Below are 17,239 nucleotides of genomic sequence, written 5' to 3' on the forward strand. Positions count from 1 at the left end.
AGTGCGGCATGGTGTTGTTCAGTGCGACATAATGTTGTTCAGTGCGGCATAATGTTGTTCAGTGCGGCATGGTGTTGTTCAGTGCGGCATGGTGTTGTTCAGTGCGGCATGGTGTTGTTCAGTGCGGCATGGTGTTGTTCAGTGCAGGATGGTGTTGTTCAGTGCAGGATGGTGTTGTTCAGTGCAGGATGGTGTTGTTCAGTGCAGGATGGTGTTGTTCAGTGGGAATGGTGTTGTTCAGTGCGGAATGGTGTTGTTCAGTGCGGCATGGTGTTGTTGAGTGCGGCATGGTGTTGTTCAGTGCAGGATGGTGTTGTTCAATGCGGGATGGTGTTGTTCAGTGCGGGATGGTGTTGTTCAGTGCAGGATGGTGTTGTTCAGTGCGGCATGGTGTTGTTCAATGCGGCATGGTGTTCAGTGCAGGATGGTGTTGTTCAGTGCGGCATGGTGTTGTTCAATGCGGCATGGTGTTGTTCAATGCGGCATGGTGTTGTTCAGTGCGGCATGGTGTTGTTCAGTGCGGCATGGTGTTGTTCAGTGCAGCGTAATGTTGTTCAGTGCGGCATGGTGTTGTTCAGTGCGGAATGGTGTTGTTCAGTGCGGGATGGTGTTGTTCAGTGCGGGATGGTGTTGTTCAGTGCGGCATGGTGTCGTTCAGTGCGGCATGGTGTTGTTCAGTGCGGGATGGTGTTGTTCATTGCGGCATGGTGTTGTTCAGTGCGGCATGGTGTTGTTCAGTGCGGCATGGTGTTGTTCAGTGCGGCATAATGTTGTTCAGTGCGGCATAATGTTGTTCAGTGCGGCATGGTGTTGTTCAGTGCGGGATGGTGTTGTTCAGTGCAGGATGGTGTTGTTCAGTGTGGCATGGTGTTGTTCAATGCGGTATCGTGTTGTTCAGTGCGGCATGGTGTTGTTCAGTGCGGCATGGTGTTGTTCAGTGCGGCATGGTGTTGCTCAGTGCGGCATGGTGTTGTTCAGTGCGGCATAATGTTGTTCAGTGCGGCATAATGTTGTTCAGTGCGGCATAATGTTGTTCAGTGCGGCATAATGTAGTTCAGTGCGGCATAATGTTGTTCAGTGCGGCATAATGTTGTTCAGTGCGGGATGGTGTTGTTCATTGCGGCATGGTGTTGTTCAGTGCGGCATGGTGTTGTTCAGTGCGGCATGGTGTTGTTCAGTGCGGGATGGTGTTGATCAGTGCAGGATGGTGTTGTTCAGTGCGGCATGGTGTTGTTCAATGCGGCATGGTGTTGTTCAGTTCGGGATGGTGTTGTTCAGTGCGTCATGGTGTTGTTCAGTGCGGCATAATGTTTTTCAGTGCGGCATGGTGTTGTTCAGTGCGGCATGGTGTTGTTCAGTGCAGCATAATGTTGTTCAGTGCGGCATGGTGTTGTTCAGTGCGGAATGGTGTTGTTCAGTGCGGCATGGTGTTGTTCAGTGCGGCATGGTGTTGTTCAGTGCGGCATGGTGTTGTTCAGTGAGGCATGGTGTTGTTCAGTGCGGGATGGTGTTCAATGCGGGATCGTGTTGTTCAGTGCGGCATGGTGTTGTTCAGTGCGGCATGGTGTTGTTCAGTGCGGCATGGTGTTGTTCAGTGCAGCATGGTGTTGTTCATTTCGGCATAATGTTGTTCAGTGCGGCATAATGTTGTTTAGTGCGGCATGGTGTTGTTCAGTGCGGGATGGTGTTGTTCAGTGCGTTATAATGTTGTTCAGTGCGGCATGGTGTTGTTCAGTGCGGCATGGTGTTGTTCAGTGCGGCATGGTGTTGTTCAGTGCGGCATAATGTTGTTCAGTGCGGCATAATGTTGTTCAGTGCGGCATGGTGTTCAGTGCGGGATGGTGTTGTTCAGTGCGGGATGGTGTTGTTCAGTGCGGCATGGTGTTCAATGCGGAATGGTGTTGTTCAGTGCAGGATGGTGTTTTTCAGTGCGGCATGGTGTTGTTCAGTGCGGCATAATGTTGTTCAGTGCGGCATGGTGTTGTTCAGTGCGGCATGGTGTTGTTCAGTGCGGCATGGTGTTGTTCAGTGCGGCATGGTGTTGTTCAGTGCGGCATAGTGTTGTTCAGTGCGGCATGGTGTTGTTCAGTGCGGCATGGTGTTGTTCAGTGCGGCATAATGTTCAGTGCGGCATAATGTTGTTCAGTGCGGCATGGTGTTGTTCAGTGCGGGATGGTGTTGTTCAGTGCAGGATGGTGTTGTTCAGTGCGGCATGGTGTTGTTCAGTGCGGCATGGTGTTGTTCAGTGCGGCATGGTGTTGTTCAGTGCAGGATGGTGTTGTTCAGTGCAGGATGGTGTTGTTCAGTGCAGGATGGTGTTGTTCAGTGCGGGATGGTGTTGTTCAGTGCAGGATGGTGTTGTTCAGTGGGAATGGTGTTGTTCAGTGCGGAATGGTGTTGTTCAGTGCGGCATGGTGTTGTTGAGTGCGGCATGGTGTTGTTCAGTGCAGGATGGTGTTGTTCAATGCGGGATGGTGTTGTTCAGTGCGGGATGGTGTTGTTCAGTGCAGGATGGTGTTGTTCAGTGCGGCATGGTGTTGTTCAATGCGGCATGGTGTTCAGTGCAGGATGGTGTTGTTCAGTGCGGCATGGTGTTGTTCAATGCGGCATGGTGTTGTTCAATGCGGCATGGTGTTGTTCAGTGCGGCATGGTGTTGTTCAGTGCGGCATGGTGTTGTTCAGTGCAGCGTAATGTTGTTCAGTGCGGCATGGTGTTGTTCAGTGCGGAATGGTGTTGTTCAGTGCGGGATGGTGTTGTTCAGTGCGGGATGGTGTTGTTCAGTGCGGCATGGTGTCGTTCAGTGCGGCATGGTGTTGTTCAGTGCGGGATGGTGTTGTTCATTGCGGCATGGTGTTGTTCAGTGCGGCATGGTGTTGTTCAGTGCGGCATGGTGTTGTTCAGTGCGGCATAATGTTGTTCAGTGAGGCATAATGTTGTTCAGTGCGGCATGGTGTTGTTCAGTGCGGGATGGTGTTGTTCAGTGCAGGATGGTGTTGTTCAGTGTGGCATGGTGTTGTTCAATGCGGTATCGTGTTGTTCAGTGCGGCATGGTGTTGTTCAGTGCGGCATGGTGTTGTTCAGTGCGGCATGGTGTTGCTCAGTGCGGCATGGTGTTGTTCAGTGCGGCATAATGTTGTTCAGTGCGGCATAATGTTGTTCAGTGCGGCATAATGTTGTTCAGTGCGGCATAATGTAGTTCAGTGCGGCATAATGTTGTTCAGTGCGGCATAATGTTGTTCAGTGCGGGATGGTGTTGTTCATTGCGGCATGGTGTTGTTCAGTGCGGCATGGTGTTGTTCAGTGCGGCATGGTGTTGTTCAGTGCGGGATGGTGTTGATCAGTGCAGGATGGTGTTGTTCAGTGCGGCATGGTGTTGTTCAATGCGGCATGGTGTTGTTCAGTTCGGGATGGTGTTGTTCAGTGCGGCATGGTGTTGTTCAGTGCGGCATAATGTTTTTCAGTGCGGCATGGTGTTGTTCAGTGCGGCATGGTGTTGTTCAGTGCAGCATAATGTTGTTCAGTGCGGCATGGTGTTGTTCAGTGCGGAATGGTGTTGTTCAGTGCGGCATGGTGTTGTTCAGTGCGGCATGGTGTTGTTCAGTGCGGCATGGTGTTGTTCAGTGAGGCATGGTGTTGTTCAGTGCGGGATGGTGTTCAATGCGGGATCGTGTTGTTCAGTGCGGCATGGTGTTGTTCAGTGCGGCATGGTGTTGTTCAGTGCGGCATGGTGTTGTTCAGTGCAGCATGGTGTTGTTCATTTCGGCATAATGTTGTTCAGTGCGGCATAATGTTGTTTAGTGCGGCATGGTGTTGTTCAGTGCGGGATGGTGTTGTTCAGTGCGTTATAATGTTGTTCAGTGCGGCATGGTGTTGTTCAGTGCGGCATGGTGTTGTTCAGTGCGGCATGGTGTTGTTCAGTGCGGCATAATGTTGTTCAGTGCGGCATAATGTTGTTCAGTGCGGCATGGTGTTCAGTGCGGGATGGTGTTGTTCAGTGCGGGATGGTGTTGTTCAGTGCGGCATGGTGTTCAATGCGGAATGGTGTTGTTCAGTGCAGGATGGTGTTTTTCAGTGCGGCATGGTGTTGTTCAGTGCGGCATAATGTTGTTCAGTGCGGCATGGTGTTGTTCAGTGCGGCATGGTGTTGTTCAGTGCGGCATGGTGTTGTTCAGTGCGGCATGGTGTTGTTCAGTGCGGCATAATGTTGTTCAGTGCGGCATGGTGTTGTTCAGTGCGGCATGGTGTTGTTCAGTGCGGCATAATGTTCAGTGCGGCATAATGTTGTTCAGTGCGGCATGGTGTTGTTCAGTGCGGGATGGTGTTGTTCAGTGCAGGATGGTGTTGTTCAGTGCGGCATGGTGTTCAGTGCGGGATGGTGTCTTTCAGTGCGGCATGGTGTCGTTCAGTGCGGCATAGTGTCTTTCAGTGCGGCATGGTGTCGTTCAGTGAGGCATGGTGTTGTTCAGTGCGGCATGGTGTTATTTAGTGCGGCATGGTGTTGTTCAGTGCGGGATGGTGTTGTTCAGTGTGGCATGGTGTTCAGTGCGGCATGGTGTTGTTCAGTGCGGTATCGTGTTGTTCAGTGCGGTATCGTGTTTCTCAGTGCGGTATCGTGTTGTTCAGTGCAGTATCGTTGTGTTGTTCGTATTGTGTTGTTCGTAATGTGTTGTGTTGTTCGTATTGTGTTGTGTTGTTCATATTGTGTTGTTCATATTGTGTTGAGTTGTTCGTATTGTGTTGTGTTGTTCGTATTGTGTTGCCTTTAACACTTAGGCTCTAACACTTAGCCTCTAACACTTAGCCTCTAGCATCTAGAAGGTAAATAAATAGGAAGGAAGGACTCACCGGTGACGTCTTCGCCCACGTCCAAGCGTTGTACTTTGTATTTTCATCCTTCTGACAGTGGAAAACATAGCCAACAAACACCGTGGAACCTAAACGAATGAAAGAAAACTATCATTTGGCCACAACCAACATTCACAGATACAACACAATGTGACGTGCGGGGTTGAGGTTAAAGGTTGAGTGAAGGGCCCTCGTTTTAAACTACTTTTTTGAAAAGGATTGGGAACAAGTAAGACGTATTTAATTTATTTAATGGGAAGTAGTAAGAGCTATTGAATTTAATCTATGTATTATATTCTATTGTATTGTATTCTGTTGTATTCTTTTGGATTGTATTCACACTAACCCCACTAAAACTTCAGCCCACAAAAACTCGCCTCTGGCGCCTAGCCTCTGGCACTTAGCCTCTAACACTTAGCCTTTAACACTTAGCCTTTAACACTTAGCCTTCAACACTTAGCCTAGAAGGTGAATAAATAGGGTTAAAGGTTGAGTGAAGGGACCTCGTTTTAAACTACTTTTTTGAAAAGGAGTGGGAACAAGTAAGACGTATTTAATTTATTTAATGGGAAGTAGTAAGACTTATTAAATTTATTTAATCTACTTTTCTTCCCAGGCAAAATTTGATGTGCTGCAATTCCAAATTTCCAAAGTGAATGAAGGAATGAAGTCCTTTAAATTATGATTTTGTATAAATACTAGGCATTAACACAAAATCGACGTCACAAAATGGGCAGACTTTACTTGTTTGAAAAGGACTGGTTACAAGACAGACTTTTTTAATTTATTTAATGGGAAGAAGACTTATTTAGTTTAATTGATCTATTTTTGTTCCCTGGCAAAATTCGATTTGCTGCAATTCCAAATTTCCAAAGTGAATGAAGGAAAGAAGTCGTTTAAATTATGATTTTGTTTAAATACTAGGCATAGACACAAAATCTACGGCACAAAATGGGCAGACTTTACTTGTTTGAAGAGGACTGGTTACAAGACAGACTTTTCTGATTTATTTAATGGGAAGAAGACTTATTTAGTTTATTTAATCTATTTTTGTTCCCTGGCAAAATTGGATTTGCTGAAATTGTATTTTGCCAAATCTTGCCTTGAGACCTGATAGGAAGTATTAAACGCTTAGTTAAATCAATACAAGTTGGTAATAAGAGCGAGTAATGTTGGTTGAACCGATGAATGAAGGTTGAAAGCAATTTAAATTATGACTTTGTATAAATACTAGATATTAACAGAACATCTACTGCGCGAAATGGGCAGAGTTTACTTGTTTGAGAAGGAGTGGCTTATTCAAAACTAAGATTTATTTAATCTGTTTGTTCCCAGGCAAAATTGGATGTGATGCAATTCCAAATTTCACCACATGATGGTGCCCAATTTTGACTTCATAGGACATATTAAACACTTAGCTTGTTATTATGTTCAAGGTAATCAGATTTGTTTATTATTCTAATGGCCTCTTCAAAACTATTCTGGATTACTACTTTGGATCTATTCTACATTACTTGGCAACAACATACTCTGTAACAGATTAGGCAGTATAATCATATATGTTAATTTGAGAGTGCCCACACTCAATCTACTTATCGTGATGTGTTAAATCAATTACTGTTAGACATTATTTGTCTGATAATCTACCAAATCTTTGAATTGAAGAATTTGTGATTTAATTAATAGCTTGTTCAGGGTAATCAGACTTGTATATAATTCTAATGGCCTTCTTTTGAAAACTATTCTGAATTACAACTTTGGATCTTATATTACTTTGCAACAATCTACTCGGTGACAGATTAGGCAGTATAATCACATATGTTAACTTCAGTGCCCACACTGTATTTATTTATGGTTATTTGTTAAATCAAGTACTGTTAGACATGAAATAGGAAGTGTTTAACATAAATGTTATGGCTACTCACCATTGTAGCTCGCTCCTGGTCAATGATACGAGCCTCTTCTTGCAGTGGAAAACTTGCAGCCAACAAACACCGTGGAACCTAAAGGAATGAAATTAAACATTAACATTTCGCCTCGACCAATTTTCACACGTACAACGCAACGCGGCTACACTTCTGCTATTACAAACGTAAATCTCCTTAAACACAATGAGTGTTACTTACCGTGTACGCTCTAGACGGTCCAGTTGCAAGCAGAAAATAAAGATATTTCCGTTGATAATCGTCGCTGCTCAGTGGCTCACGGCCATCGCGCCAACAGATTTGAATTTTGGCGGAGGTTCGGGCAATTACGTCATATCCGCGGCACATGACTGCGACGTAATACCCGCTTATCTGAAACGGCAGTTAAAAGTAGAGTTACATCAAGTTTTCTTGGAACCTAAACGAATGAAAGAAAACTATCATTTGGCCACAACCAACATTCACAGATACAACACAACGTGCGGGGTTGAGGTTAAAGATTGAGTGAAGGGCCCTCGTTTTAAACTACTGTTTTGAAAAGGAGTGGGAACAAGTAAGACGTATTTAATTTATTTAATGGGAAGTAGTAAGACTTATTAAATTTATTTAATCTACTTTTCTTCCCAGGCAAAATTTGATGTGCTGCAATTCCAAATTTCCAAAGTGAATGAAGGAATGAAGTCCTTTAAATTATGATTTTGTATAAATACTAGGCATTAACACAAAATCGACGGCACAAAATGGGCAGACTTTACTTGTTTGAAAAGGACTGGTTACAAGACAGACTTTTTTAATTTATTTAATGGGAAGAAGACTTATTTAGTTTAATTGATCTATTTTTGTTCCCTGGCAAAATTCGATTTGCTGCAATTCCAAATTTCCAAAGTGAATGAAGGAAAGAAGTCGTTTAAATTATGATTTTGTTTAAATACTAGGCATAGACACAAAATCTACGGCACAAAATGGGCAGACTTTACTTGTTTGAAGAGGACTGGTTACAAGACAGACTTTTCTGATTTATTTAATGGGAAGAAGACTTATTTAGTTTATTTAATCTATTTTTGTTCCCTGGCAAAATTGGATTTGCTGAAACTGTATTTTGCCAAATCTTGCCTTGAGACCTGATAGGAAGTATTAAACGCTTAGTTAAATCAATACAAGTTGGTAATAAGAGCGAGTAATGTTGGTTGAACCGATGAATGAAGGTTGAAAGCAATTTAAATTATGACTTTGTATAAATACTAGATATTAACAGAACATCTACTGCGCGAAATGGGCAGAGTTTACTTGTTTGAGAAGGAGTGGCTTATTCAAAACTAAGATTTATTTAATCTGTTTGTTCCCAGGCAAAATTGGATGTGATGCAATTCCAAATTTCACCACATGATGGTGCCCAATTTTGACTTCATAGGACATATTAAACACTTAGCTTGTTATTATGTTCAAGGTAATCAGATTTGTTTATTATTCTAATGGCCTCTTCAAAACTATTCTGGATTACTACTTTGGATCTATTCTACATTACTTGGCAACAACATACTCTGTAACAGATTAGGCAGTATAATCAAATATGTTAACTTGAGAGTGCCCACACTCAATCTACTTATCGTGATGTGTTAAATCAATTACTGTTAGACATTATTTGTCTGATAATCTACCAAATCTTTGAATTGAAGAATTTGTGATTTAATTAATAGCTTGTTCAGGGTAATCAGACTTGTATATAATTCTAATGGCCTTCTTTTGAAAACTATTCTGAATTACAACTTTGGATCTTATATTACTTTGCAACAATCTACTCGGTGACAGATTAGGCAGTATAATCACATATGTTAACTTCAGTGCCCACACTGTATTTATTTATGGTTATTTGTTAAATCAAGTACTGTTAGACATGAAATAGGAAGTGTTTAACATAAATGTTATGGCTACTCACCATTGTAGCTCGCTCCTGGTCAATGATATGAGCCTCTTCTTGCAGTGGAAAACTTGCAGCCAACAAACACCGTGGAACCTAAAGGAATGAAATTAAACATTAACATTTCGCCTGGACCAACATTCACACGTACAACGCAACGCGGCTACACTTCTGCTATTACAAACGTAAATCTCCTTAAACACAACGAGTGTTACTTACCGTGTACGCTCTAGGCAAAATTGGATGTGATGCAATTCCAAATCTATCTGAAACGGCAGTTAAAAGTAGAGTTACATCAAGTTTTCTTTTTTAATCAACACAATCATTTACAACCGTTGACCAGAAAGAATCGTCGAAATTCGACGTCCCCCACAAACGCCACGCTCACTCGCTTTTCAGGGCAACAAAAGTACTTCTTTTTAAAAACGATGAGTTGTACTTACCGTGTACGCTCTGGACGGTCCAGTTGCAAGCAGAAAATAAAAATATTTCTCTTGTTAGTCGTATGTTACCATCCGCCGTGTCTTTGTCAACATCGCCGCCATTTTCCTACTTCCTGCTGCGAGCCACGCCCACGGATTTAAATTTGGGCGGAAGCTCTTTCCATTGGCGTCGTTTTCGCGTATAGCAAATCCGATTGGTTGGGAAGGGGGCACGGTTATGCAGCCGAGGGGTCCTGTGATCGGTGGGATGTAAAGTAGGCGTCGACGTCACGTCCGCGTCACGTGACCACGACGTGGCAGACGTCCTATAGCAACCGCTGTTTTGTTTAGTAGACTTACAGTTGTTATGCATTGACATAATGGCGCACACACCAAATAGATTTAAATAAATTGAATAGTTCTTCTGCCCACTCTCAAGTTAACTCTCCCCGCGGATTTGAATTCCGGCGAAAGTTACGCCCATCGACGTCACGTATGTCACGTGACCACGACGTGGCAGATGTCAAATAGCAACCGCTGTTTTGTTTAGTAGATTTACAGTTGTTATGCATTGGCATAATGGTGTGCACTCAAAATAGATTTAAATAAATTAAATATTTCTTCTGCCCACTCCCTTTTAAACAAGTTAACTCTGCCCACGTCCATTGACGTCTTGTCTGCGTCACGTGACCACGACGTAGCGACGTCATATAGTAACCGCTGTTTTGATCAGTAGACTTAGTTATTATGCGTTGACATAATGGCGCACTGGTTAGCATGGCCACCTCTTAAGCATGATGTTGCGGGTTCGACGCCTGATCAATGTTAGCATGGAGTGAGCTGAAGTGCATGGCGCTGAAGATTTGAATCTTTGAAATGCGCTGAGGTCTGACATATCAGGCAGAATGGTTTGCCATCACGTTCAACAAAAAATAGAAACTTTCCCACTCTGATTAAAACGTCCTGTGTTCATCTACGTATTTTCGTTTTGCTGTGCATCTTTTCCCTGCCATTTCGAGAGCCCAATTGACACTCATAGTTTAAAGAAATGTGTTTGCCCATCCTACTTTGTGGAATTTCACCACATGCGCTTATGACCAAAATACCAAATTGAACTCAAGTGAAGCCAACACGCACAACCCCCCCCCCCCCCCCCCCCCACACACACACACACACACACAATGTTGATATGAACATAAAAGAGCCGCATGCGGTTCGGGAGTTGCGGCTTGGCCAAACCTGTACTATACAACTTTATTTGTATAAAATTTTCACAACAGCTGTCACACAAACAAAGCGGGAAAAACCGAAGACGTGCGTGTTCCGCCCACGCTGGATTTATTTGCACCTTTGAAAAGACACCGTATTGCCGCAGATGTGGCAAAGAGTACTTTTGGGCATCTGAGACGGAAGGATGTCCAAAGCATCATGTCACCTGCTCTGGTAGGCATGGTGGTGGGACGTTGAGGTCAACCGCTTTGGGGTTGGCTGAATCTTTGATCGCAGGATGCCACACACTTGAAGACAGAAGCAGAAAAGCAGAGCTAAATGCAAAATGTACTCACCGGTGACTCCAATTTTTTTCCCCCCTGAAGAAACAGCTGGACGGGTGGCCCCGGCTGGCCAGTGGGACTCTTGTTATTCTGACCCTTTTTAGTGCGCGTTTGGGGCAACAACCGTTTTTTGTGGCGCTCTCTTCTGGTTCAAAAGTGCCCTGCATGTGAATTTGCTTTTCCTGCCTTCTGATTGGATGAGCGCCGGTGTGACGCGGTGCCTCTGTCACCGTGGCGGGGGGTATACGTTGGCATCGGAGCGTCTGCCAACGTCTGAGACCGGCTGGCAGTGTATCGGAGGTGTCGAGTGCGGTGCCGCTGGAGCTCACTCACCAGCTGGTGTTAGGGCCACAGAATGAAGGCCAAGGAGAAGAATAGAAAGAGAAACAGAAACTTCTCCTCCAATTGTTTGATTTGTCTCTTCTGAGCTTCGATGAATTCTTTCAGCTCTTTGTTCCTCTAGGACGGACAAATGGAAAGTGGCATTCAAAAGCCAGTAAGCGTGCAAGTAAGTGCCGGGCTGGCTTTGGGCCCTTACCTGTTGCGCGCTGTGCAGCAGATCCATTCTCTCTTGGAGGATGCAAGCGTCGCGCTCCCTCAACTCGCACATCAGGGCTCGCTTCCATTGGTCCACGGCGCTCCTAAGCTCTTCTCTCTGATCCGCCGTCAGCACGTCATTCACGCCAGCGTGGCTGGCTTTTTCGCCGTCCGTGGCGGGGCAGTCCCGCTGCGGTAGCGCCTCGTACAACATGGCCTCCAGCTCCAGGATCCTCTGGGCCGCAATCCTCGTCCATCAGTGGTCCGGCGGGAGATTTGAGGGAGGCTTACCTTATGAGCCTGGTCCATGGAACACTTCCTGAAGTCCAACTCTTCATCCAGGTAGCCCTTCTGCTTGCAGAACATAGAAGAGCCCAAAGGCACAGCGTCAACAAGCTTCTTTCAGCGCAAAGCCTTCCAAAAGTCACATTTGAGCCGCCGAGTCTCGTGGAGTGCGAACATAAGGAGTTCGACATACACTTACGGCGTTATAGCCCAGGATGTCCAGCTTCTTCATCAGATCACTGATGACGATGTCCGGGGGAAAGGCGCAAGGAGCAATGTAAGGTGTTCTGGGACCTCGGGTTAAGGTTAGGGTTGCGAGGGACGCCTTACGTACGCTCACGCCCTCGGCCTCGCAGTAGATCTGCAAAGGGCTGAGGCCGTCTGGGAAACGGACTTGCAGAAACTTCAAGACGGGGGAGCGCCACTCCCTCTCCTGAAAGGCAGAGGCATGCATCCGTCCGTCCGTCCGTCCGTCCGTCACATCTCTGGCCTCAACACGCTTGTGCGAGTCTTCCCACCTCCAGCTCCAGGATGCGGAACTCAAGCAGTTCGTTTTGGTCTCGGATATCCTGGATGTGCTCTTTCAGACGCGCTTCTTCCGCCTCCATCCGCCTGACCTGAAAAGACAGTCAGACCTCATCTGCGGGGCTTCCCGACGGGTGTGACGCCAAGCGACTCCGCCCAGCGCCTTTCTTTCCGTCACCTTTTCGGCCAACTGCTGATTGCTCTGACGCAGCAGCTGCTTCTCCTCCACCCACTTGACATTCTAGAAGAGACAAACGCGTGGACAGCTTTGGAATGTTGTGTCATTTTCATCCACAAATTCTTTGGTTGACTGGAAAATGACATTTGCTTTTCTCCGCATTTTCCCAGCCACATTCGGGGGGGGGGGTTGGTCCAGTAATGCCAGACGAATGAGTGACTGAAGAATGTAGCTATTTTGTCTGAGAAAAAGGTGTGCTCATTGATGAGCTTACCTGTCCTTGTTGCTTCAGCGCTGACTCCAGATCTGCTACTCTGCTTTGATAGTGACCCATTTCTACCATCAGCTTTTCTCTGGTCTGAAAGGAGGAGGAGGGAGGCTCCTCCTCCTCCTTTCAGACCAGAGAACACCCGAGGCTGGGTGAGAACGGGGAGGCTGCGACCCGGCCGGGGGTTGCGGGAAGGGGCGCCACCTTGATCTCCTTCTCGGCGTCGTAGTCCCCTTCGCTGGTCTGGGCTAGCAGAGCGTAGGCTCGTTGCAGCGCTTGATATTCTTGCGTCAGCTGGCGGTAGCGAAGCTCCGCCTCTTCATGCACACACCAATGCAACACAGCACTAGTACCAGAATCAGTCAGACCGGCGACAAAGCACCCGCGACGCAAAGACGAGTCCGATTCCAGGCTGAAGAGGAATGTTTGGTGCCAATACGCTGGCAGAAATGGCGGGCTACCTCTTCGGGTTCCGTGTCGGGGGTTCTGTCGGTGTGAAAAGACAAGGACGATCCGTCCGAGTCCACCAACACGTCTTCGTCGTAGCCGTAAAATGTTTCGATGACCTGCGGGCGCGGAAGCAAACATCTCTCTGAACAAACTGAAGCGACACCTCACGATGAATCGACGAGAGGAACGATAGCGAGAAAAAGGCCATTTCATCTTGCGCAACACCAAGCAGCCGCAAACAAACAGACTCACCTTGCAGGACCTCACGCTTTGTTCCTCCTCAGAGATTCTCGACGTCGGTATCGTAGCAGCAAATCTCTCTCCTGTCGACACAAATAATCCGCCTTTGAGATTCTTTGGATGCAAAGGGAACGAACGGCTCCGGCGCAGAAACAAACGCGACTCACAATGACATTTCTGACATGAGCTCCTGTCTCCAGAGCCTGAAAAACACGTCACCGGCGATGATTGGAGGGACGCTCGTCTTTTCCAAAAGTGACAACTACAGGGTGTGTCAGGGTTTTCCAGATTATCTTTATCGTATCATTATGTTGCTTTGACTTTGACTGCAACCTGTAATAAATAATATTATTTATCCCTTATTTATCCCTATCGCTTATCCCTTCCTACACAAAGTCGTAAAACACCCCTTGCTATGTTTTGACTAGAGGTCAAGGGCTTCCTCTATTCAATCCACTCTTACACCCACCCTGTTTCTCTTAATTAAAATGCTCGTGCAGGAGCCGAGAGTCAGACTTCATTCGTACAACGGATGGACTCTCCACCTGCAGGTGTCCAAAAGAACTTACTTGTCTCCCGTGTGGTTCTTGCAAAATAAGTTGGAGCGAGCGCAACTCTAACAGGGTGCATTTTGCCACTAGCTGCCTACGGACAATGATGTCGCGCTCGCGGCTCATGGTTGACGGGCTGAGCAGCCGGGCAAGTCCGTCGTTTTCAGCGCACAGCGAGTGGCAAAGGCGCTGACAAAACGGGAGCTTTGAGCTGCTGAAAACGGCAAAACAAGTCTAAAGCGTGTTCAAACGCGTGCGCACAATGCTCCTGCTTGAAAGGTCGGAATTTAAGGGGGCCAATTTTTTGGATGGCGGCCGCCGGCCAAGCTTTGGACGGAAAAGATTTCCTGGCGACAGCGAGCGAGCGTGGCGCTGCCGTACGTGCACCGAGTCGCCTGCCTGAAGACCTTGGACAAGTCGTCGATGATGTGCCGCTGCTCCACAACTTGAAGGAACTCCATTTCACCGTCCTGCTGGCCGCAACCGCGGTCCAGGTCATTGAGCGAACTAGGCCTTCTCTGTGGAACACAAATGCAGTGGACTCTGTTGGCACGCCGCCGTTGTCCGCGTCGACTTACCAAGCTTGCCATCTCCTCGTTCTCCTGGGTGACAAAGCGCACTTTGTTTTCAAGGCGACACAGCACCAGCGAGAGTTCTTCATTCTTCCTGCTCAGGCGTTTGTTTTTGTACAGGAGTGGCAGAAACTGGCTTTCTGTTTCTCTCAGTCGCTTTAGCTGCAAGCATGAAGTGCGGGATGTGAAAGACGCACAACACGCGGGCCAGAACGTATCCATTCCTTTTGCATCGGTTTGAACGGAATCGTGGCTTTGGCTCCCAATAAAAGACATCTACCAGGCAACCGACTCGACGCGCCGCTCAACTAATAAGCAAGCGCAATGGGTGCCTCGCTGGATGGCGCGCATCAAACGTAGCGCAAACCTTCAAGCGTGCCGTCAATAAATTACCAGTTCATTGCGCTCTTCAGAAAGCAGGGCGTTTCGATCCTCCAGGTTCCTGATGACTGCGCTGAGCTCAGCGATTTTCAGATGAAACCGTCACGTGTCCCGATCCTCCTGAGACTGAAAACGCCCCGCAACACACACACACAAGCACTCGTTCAAAGTTCAAAACTGTTTTTGTGCTACCTTCCTCCAGCAACGAACTAAGTCATGCGTACTGCAAGTGTGTGATGAGGTGGCTTACGCAATGAAGAGGATTGCTAGTAGCGGCGTTGACCCCACTTCCAGGGTAGTTTAGGCCCGCCCTTTGGGAATCCCTCAGGGCAGCGATCTGCTGCTCGGCAGCCTGAGTCTGCAGCTGAAGGCGGTGGACGTGGCCGGCCCCAGGGCTTCATCCAAAACACTAACCGCTCTGTCTTTCAGCTTGATCTCATCCGTCTGGATGTACAAACGGGGAGCGCTCAGGCAGGCGGGCAAACTCATTTGCCAGAATTGTGACAAAAACAAAGAGAGCAACCGGCCAATTTTTTTTCTTGAATCGACTGGAACACCTTTGCTGTGACAAAAGCGAAGCGAGCAACCGGACATTTTCTTCTTGTGAAATAGAATAGAATAGAATGCCTTAGGTGTCATTGCACTGCAGGTATACAACGAAATTGGGAACATAGCCACGCACCGCGCATCTGATCAGTCCTACCAGTCGGCGGATCTCCCTCTCGCAGTCTCTCTTGGTTCGGCTCAGCTCCTCCCGATGCTGGTGATGAGCCGATCGGAGCTCGGCCGCTCGGGACTGCCAGGCCTGCTGGGCCGCTGCCAGGGCTTCTTCCGCGCTCCTGGTGGAGGCGACACCGCTCGGTCTCCCGACACCGCCGCGTCTCCTCCACCTCCGCCAGCAAAGCGCCCCCCCTCCTCACCTGAGCAGACATTGCGCCACACCAGGCCGTTGAGACCGCAACGGAGCGCCGCGACGCTTACTGGGGACAAGCTACACAATACGGTAGCGGCCGCATCGAAGCCCGACGTGGCGTGCGGATAGTCAGACACGGATAGAGCGGATCACCTTGTCCATGGAGCCGTCCCTCAGGCTGAGGACCAAGGCATTCAGTCGCTGGATCTCTCCATCTTTGATTTTGATCACTCTCATCAGCTCCATTTCATGCTGCCGCAGTAATGTCTCCCTGGTAATGGCTAACTCTTTCTGCTTCTCCTCATGGAGTTTGCTTTTGAGTTCCGTCATGGCGGCGGTGGCACGGTGGTGCTCCGCCCGCAGGTCCTGACTTCTCTCTCTCTCCAGACAGCTGACCTGACATGACTTAGACTTAGACTTAGACAAACTTTATTGTCATCTTGTCTGCACATGGTGCATACAAAACGAAATTCCGTTGCATACGTCTTACAACAAAGTAGTGATATTGCAGTTGAATAGAAGTAACATATCCTATGAAAATATATATATATACATATACTATATATATATATATATATATATATATATATATATATATATATATATATATTAAAAATAAGTATAAAGTGCAGCAGTGATAATTATGCAATAGTGCAAGTAGGCAAAACAGTATTCAAGAGTGTGCAGAGGAATGCTAAACCATGTATTAAACTTCTATTTAAAGGGTTTATACAAGTTCAGTAAAGTTGGTAGTGCGAGATAGTGCAAGATAGAGGTCCGTAGTGTCATAAAGTACAGTTCTGTGAATGTGTGATGCAGAGTTCAGTTTAGAGCTCAACAGTTCTAGTGTTCAACAGTCTGATGACAGCAGGGAAAAAGCTGTTGCAGAACCTGGTGGACCTGCAGCGGATGCTGCAAACCTCTTCCCAGAGGGCAGCAGGGAGAACAGTCCATGGTGGGGGTGTGATGGGTCATTGATGATGTTACGGGCACGGGACATGCAGCGCTGAGATGAAATGTCCTGAATGGAGGGAAGAGGAGCCCCTATGATCCTCTCTGCTGTCCTCACCACTCTCCTCACGTTCTTCCAATCGGAGGCGGTGCAGCCTCCACACCACACAGAGAGACAGCTTGTCAGAATGCTCTCTATGGTGCTCCTGTAGAACGTCCTCATGATGGGTGGGGGCAGGTGGGCTCTCCTCATCCTCCGCTGTAAGTACAAGCGCTTCTGTGCCCTCTTGACCAGTGCCGTAGTGTTCATAGTCCAGGTGAGGTCTTCTGTGATGTGGACCCCCAGGAATTTGGTGGTGCTGACCACCTCCACAGCTGAGCTGTTGATGATCAGTGGAGCGTGGTGAGGCTGTTTTTTCCTGAAGTCGACGATGATCTCCTTCATCTTCTCCTCATTCAGGATCAGGGTGTTTTCTCTGCACCAGCCCACCAGCTGCTCCACCTCCTCTCTGTAGTCCAGGTCGTTGTTGTCTCTGATGAGCCCCACCACCGTTGTGTCGTCTGCTGACTTCACGATGTGATTGGTGGTGAACCTGAGGACGCAGTCGTGTGTCATCAGGGTGAACAGCAGGGGGCTCAGGACGCAGCCCTGAAGGGAGCCTGTGCTGAGGGTGATGACATCAGAGGTGTTCTGTCCGACCCGGACTGACTGAGGTCTGTTGCT

The 17,239-nt window shown here is 47.3% G+C and overlaps 1 protein-coding gene and 2 long non-coding RNA genes across 3 annotated transcripts; all 3 read right to left on the bottom strand.

Moving 5' to 3' along the window:
* Positions 1-11,625: 11,625 nt before the first annotated feature.
* LOC148378129 (janus kinase and microtubule-interacting protein 3-like) lies at positions 11,626-12,666 on the bottom strand. The gene is made up of 4 exons (XM_088367995.1): positions 12,464-12,666; positions 12,190-12,252; positions 12,005-12,103; positions 11,626-11,919 (listed from the first exon to the last, which is right to left on the bottom strand). Exons 1-4 carry the CDS (start codon positions 12,530-12,532, stop codon positions 11,626-11,628), a joined length of 525 nt encoding a protein of 174 aa, XP_088224121.1. The 5' UTR covers positions 12,533-12,666.
* Positions 12,667-12,998: 332 nt separating this feature from the next.
* Positions 12,999-13,368, bottom strand: LOC148378130 (uncharacterized). Its single transcript, XR_015856151.1, has 3 exons — positions 13,315-13,368; positions 13,160-13,230; positions 12,999-13,023 (listed from the first exon to the last, which is right to left on the bottom strand). It is a non-coding gene; the product is annotated as an uncharacterized LOC148378130 (long non-coding RNA).
* A 500-nt stretch (positions 13,369-13,868) lies between these two features.
* Positions 13,869-15,532, bottom strand: LOC148378131 (uncharacterized). Its single transcript, XR_015856156.1, has 4 exons — positions 15,355-15,532; positions 14,902-15,095; positions 14,664-14,777; positions 13,869-14,432 (listed from the first exon to the last, which is right to left on the bottom strand). It is a non-coding gene; the product is annotated as an uncharacterized LOC148378131 (long non-coding RNA).
* Between the last annotated feature and the right edge of the window lie 1,707 nt (positions 15,533-17,239).

Source organism: Syngnathus floridae, unplaced genomic scaffold (genome assembly GCF_059516105.1).
Source record: "Syngnathus floridae isolate MCC-2025c unplaced genomic scaffold, RoL_Sflo_1.0 HiC_scaffold_63, whole genome shotgun sequence".
Taxonomy (NCBI): Eukaryota; Metazoa; Chordata; class Actinopteri; order Syngnathiformes; family Syngnathidae; genus Syngnathus; species Syngnathus floridae.

Coding starts and splice junctions, on each gene's coding strand:
- LOC148378129 (XM_088367995.1), bottom strand. CDS start 12,532: ATGGTAGAAATGGGTCACTATCAAAGCAGAGTAGCAGATCTGGAGTCA. Junction 12,253..12,463: donor CGCTGAAGCAACAAGGACAG/GTAAGCTCATCA, acceptor TGTCTCTTCTAG/AATGTCAAGTGGGTGGAGGA. Junction 11,920..12,004: donor TCCGCATCCTGGAGCTGGAG/GTGGGAAGACTC, acceptor TCTGCCTTTCAG/GAGAGGGAGTGGCGCTCCCC.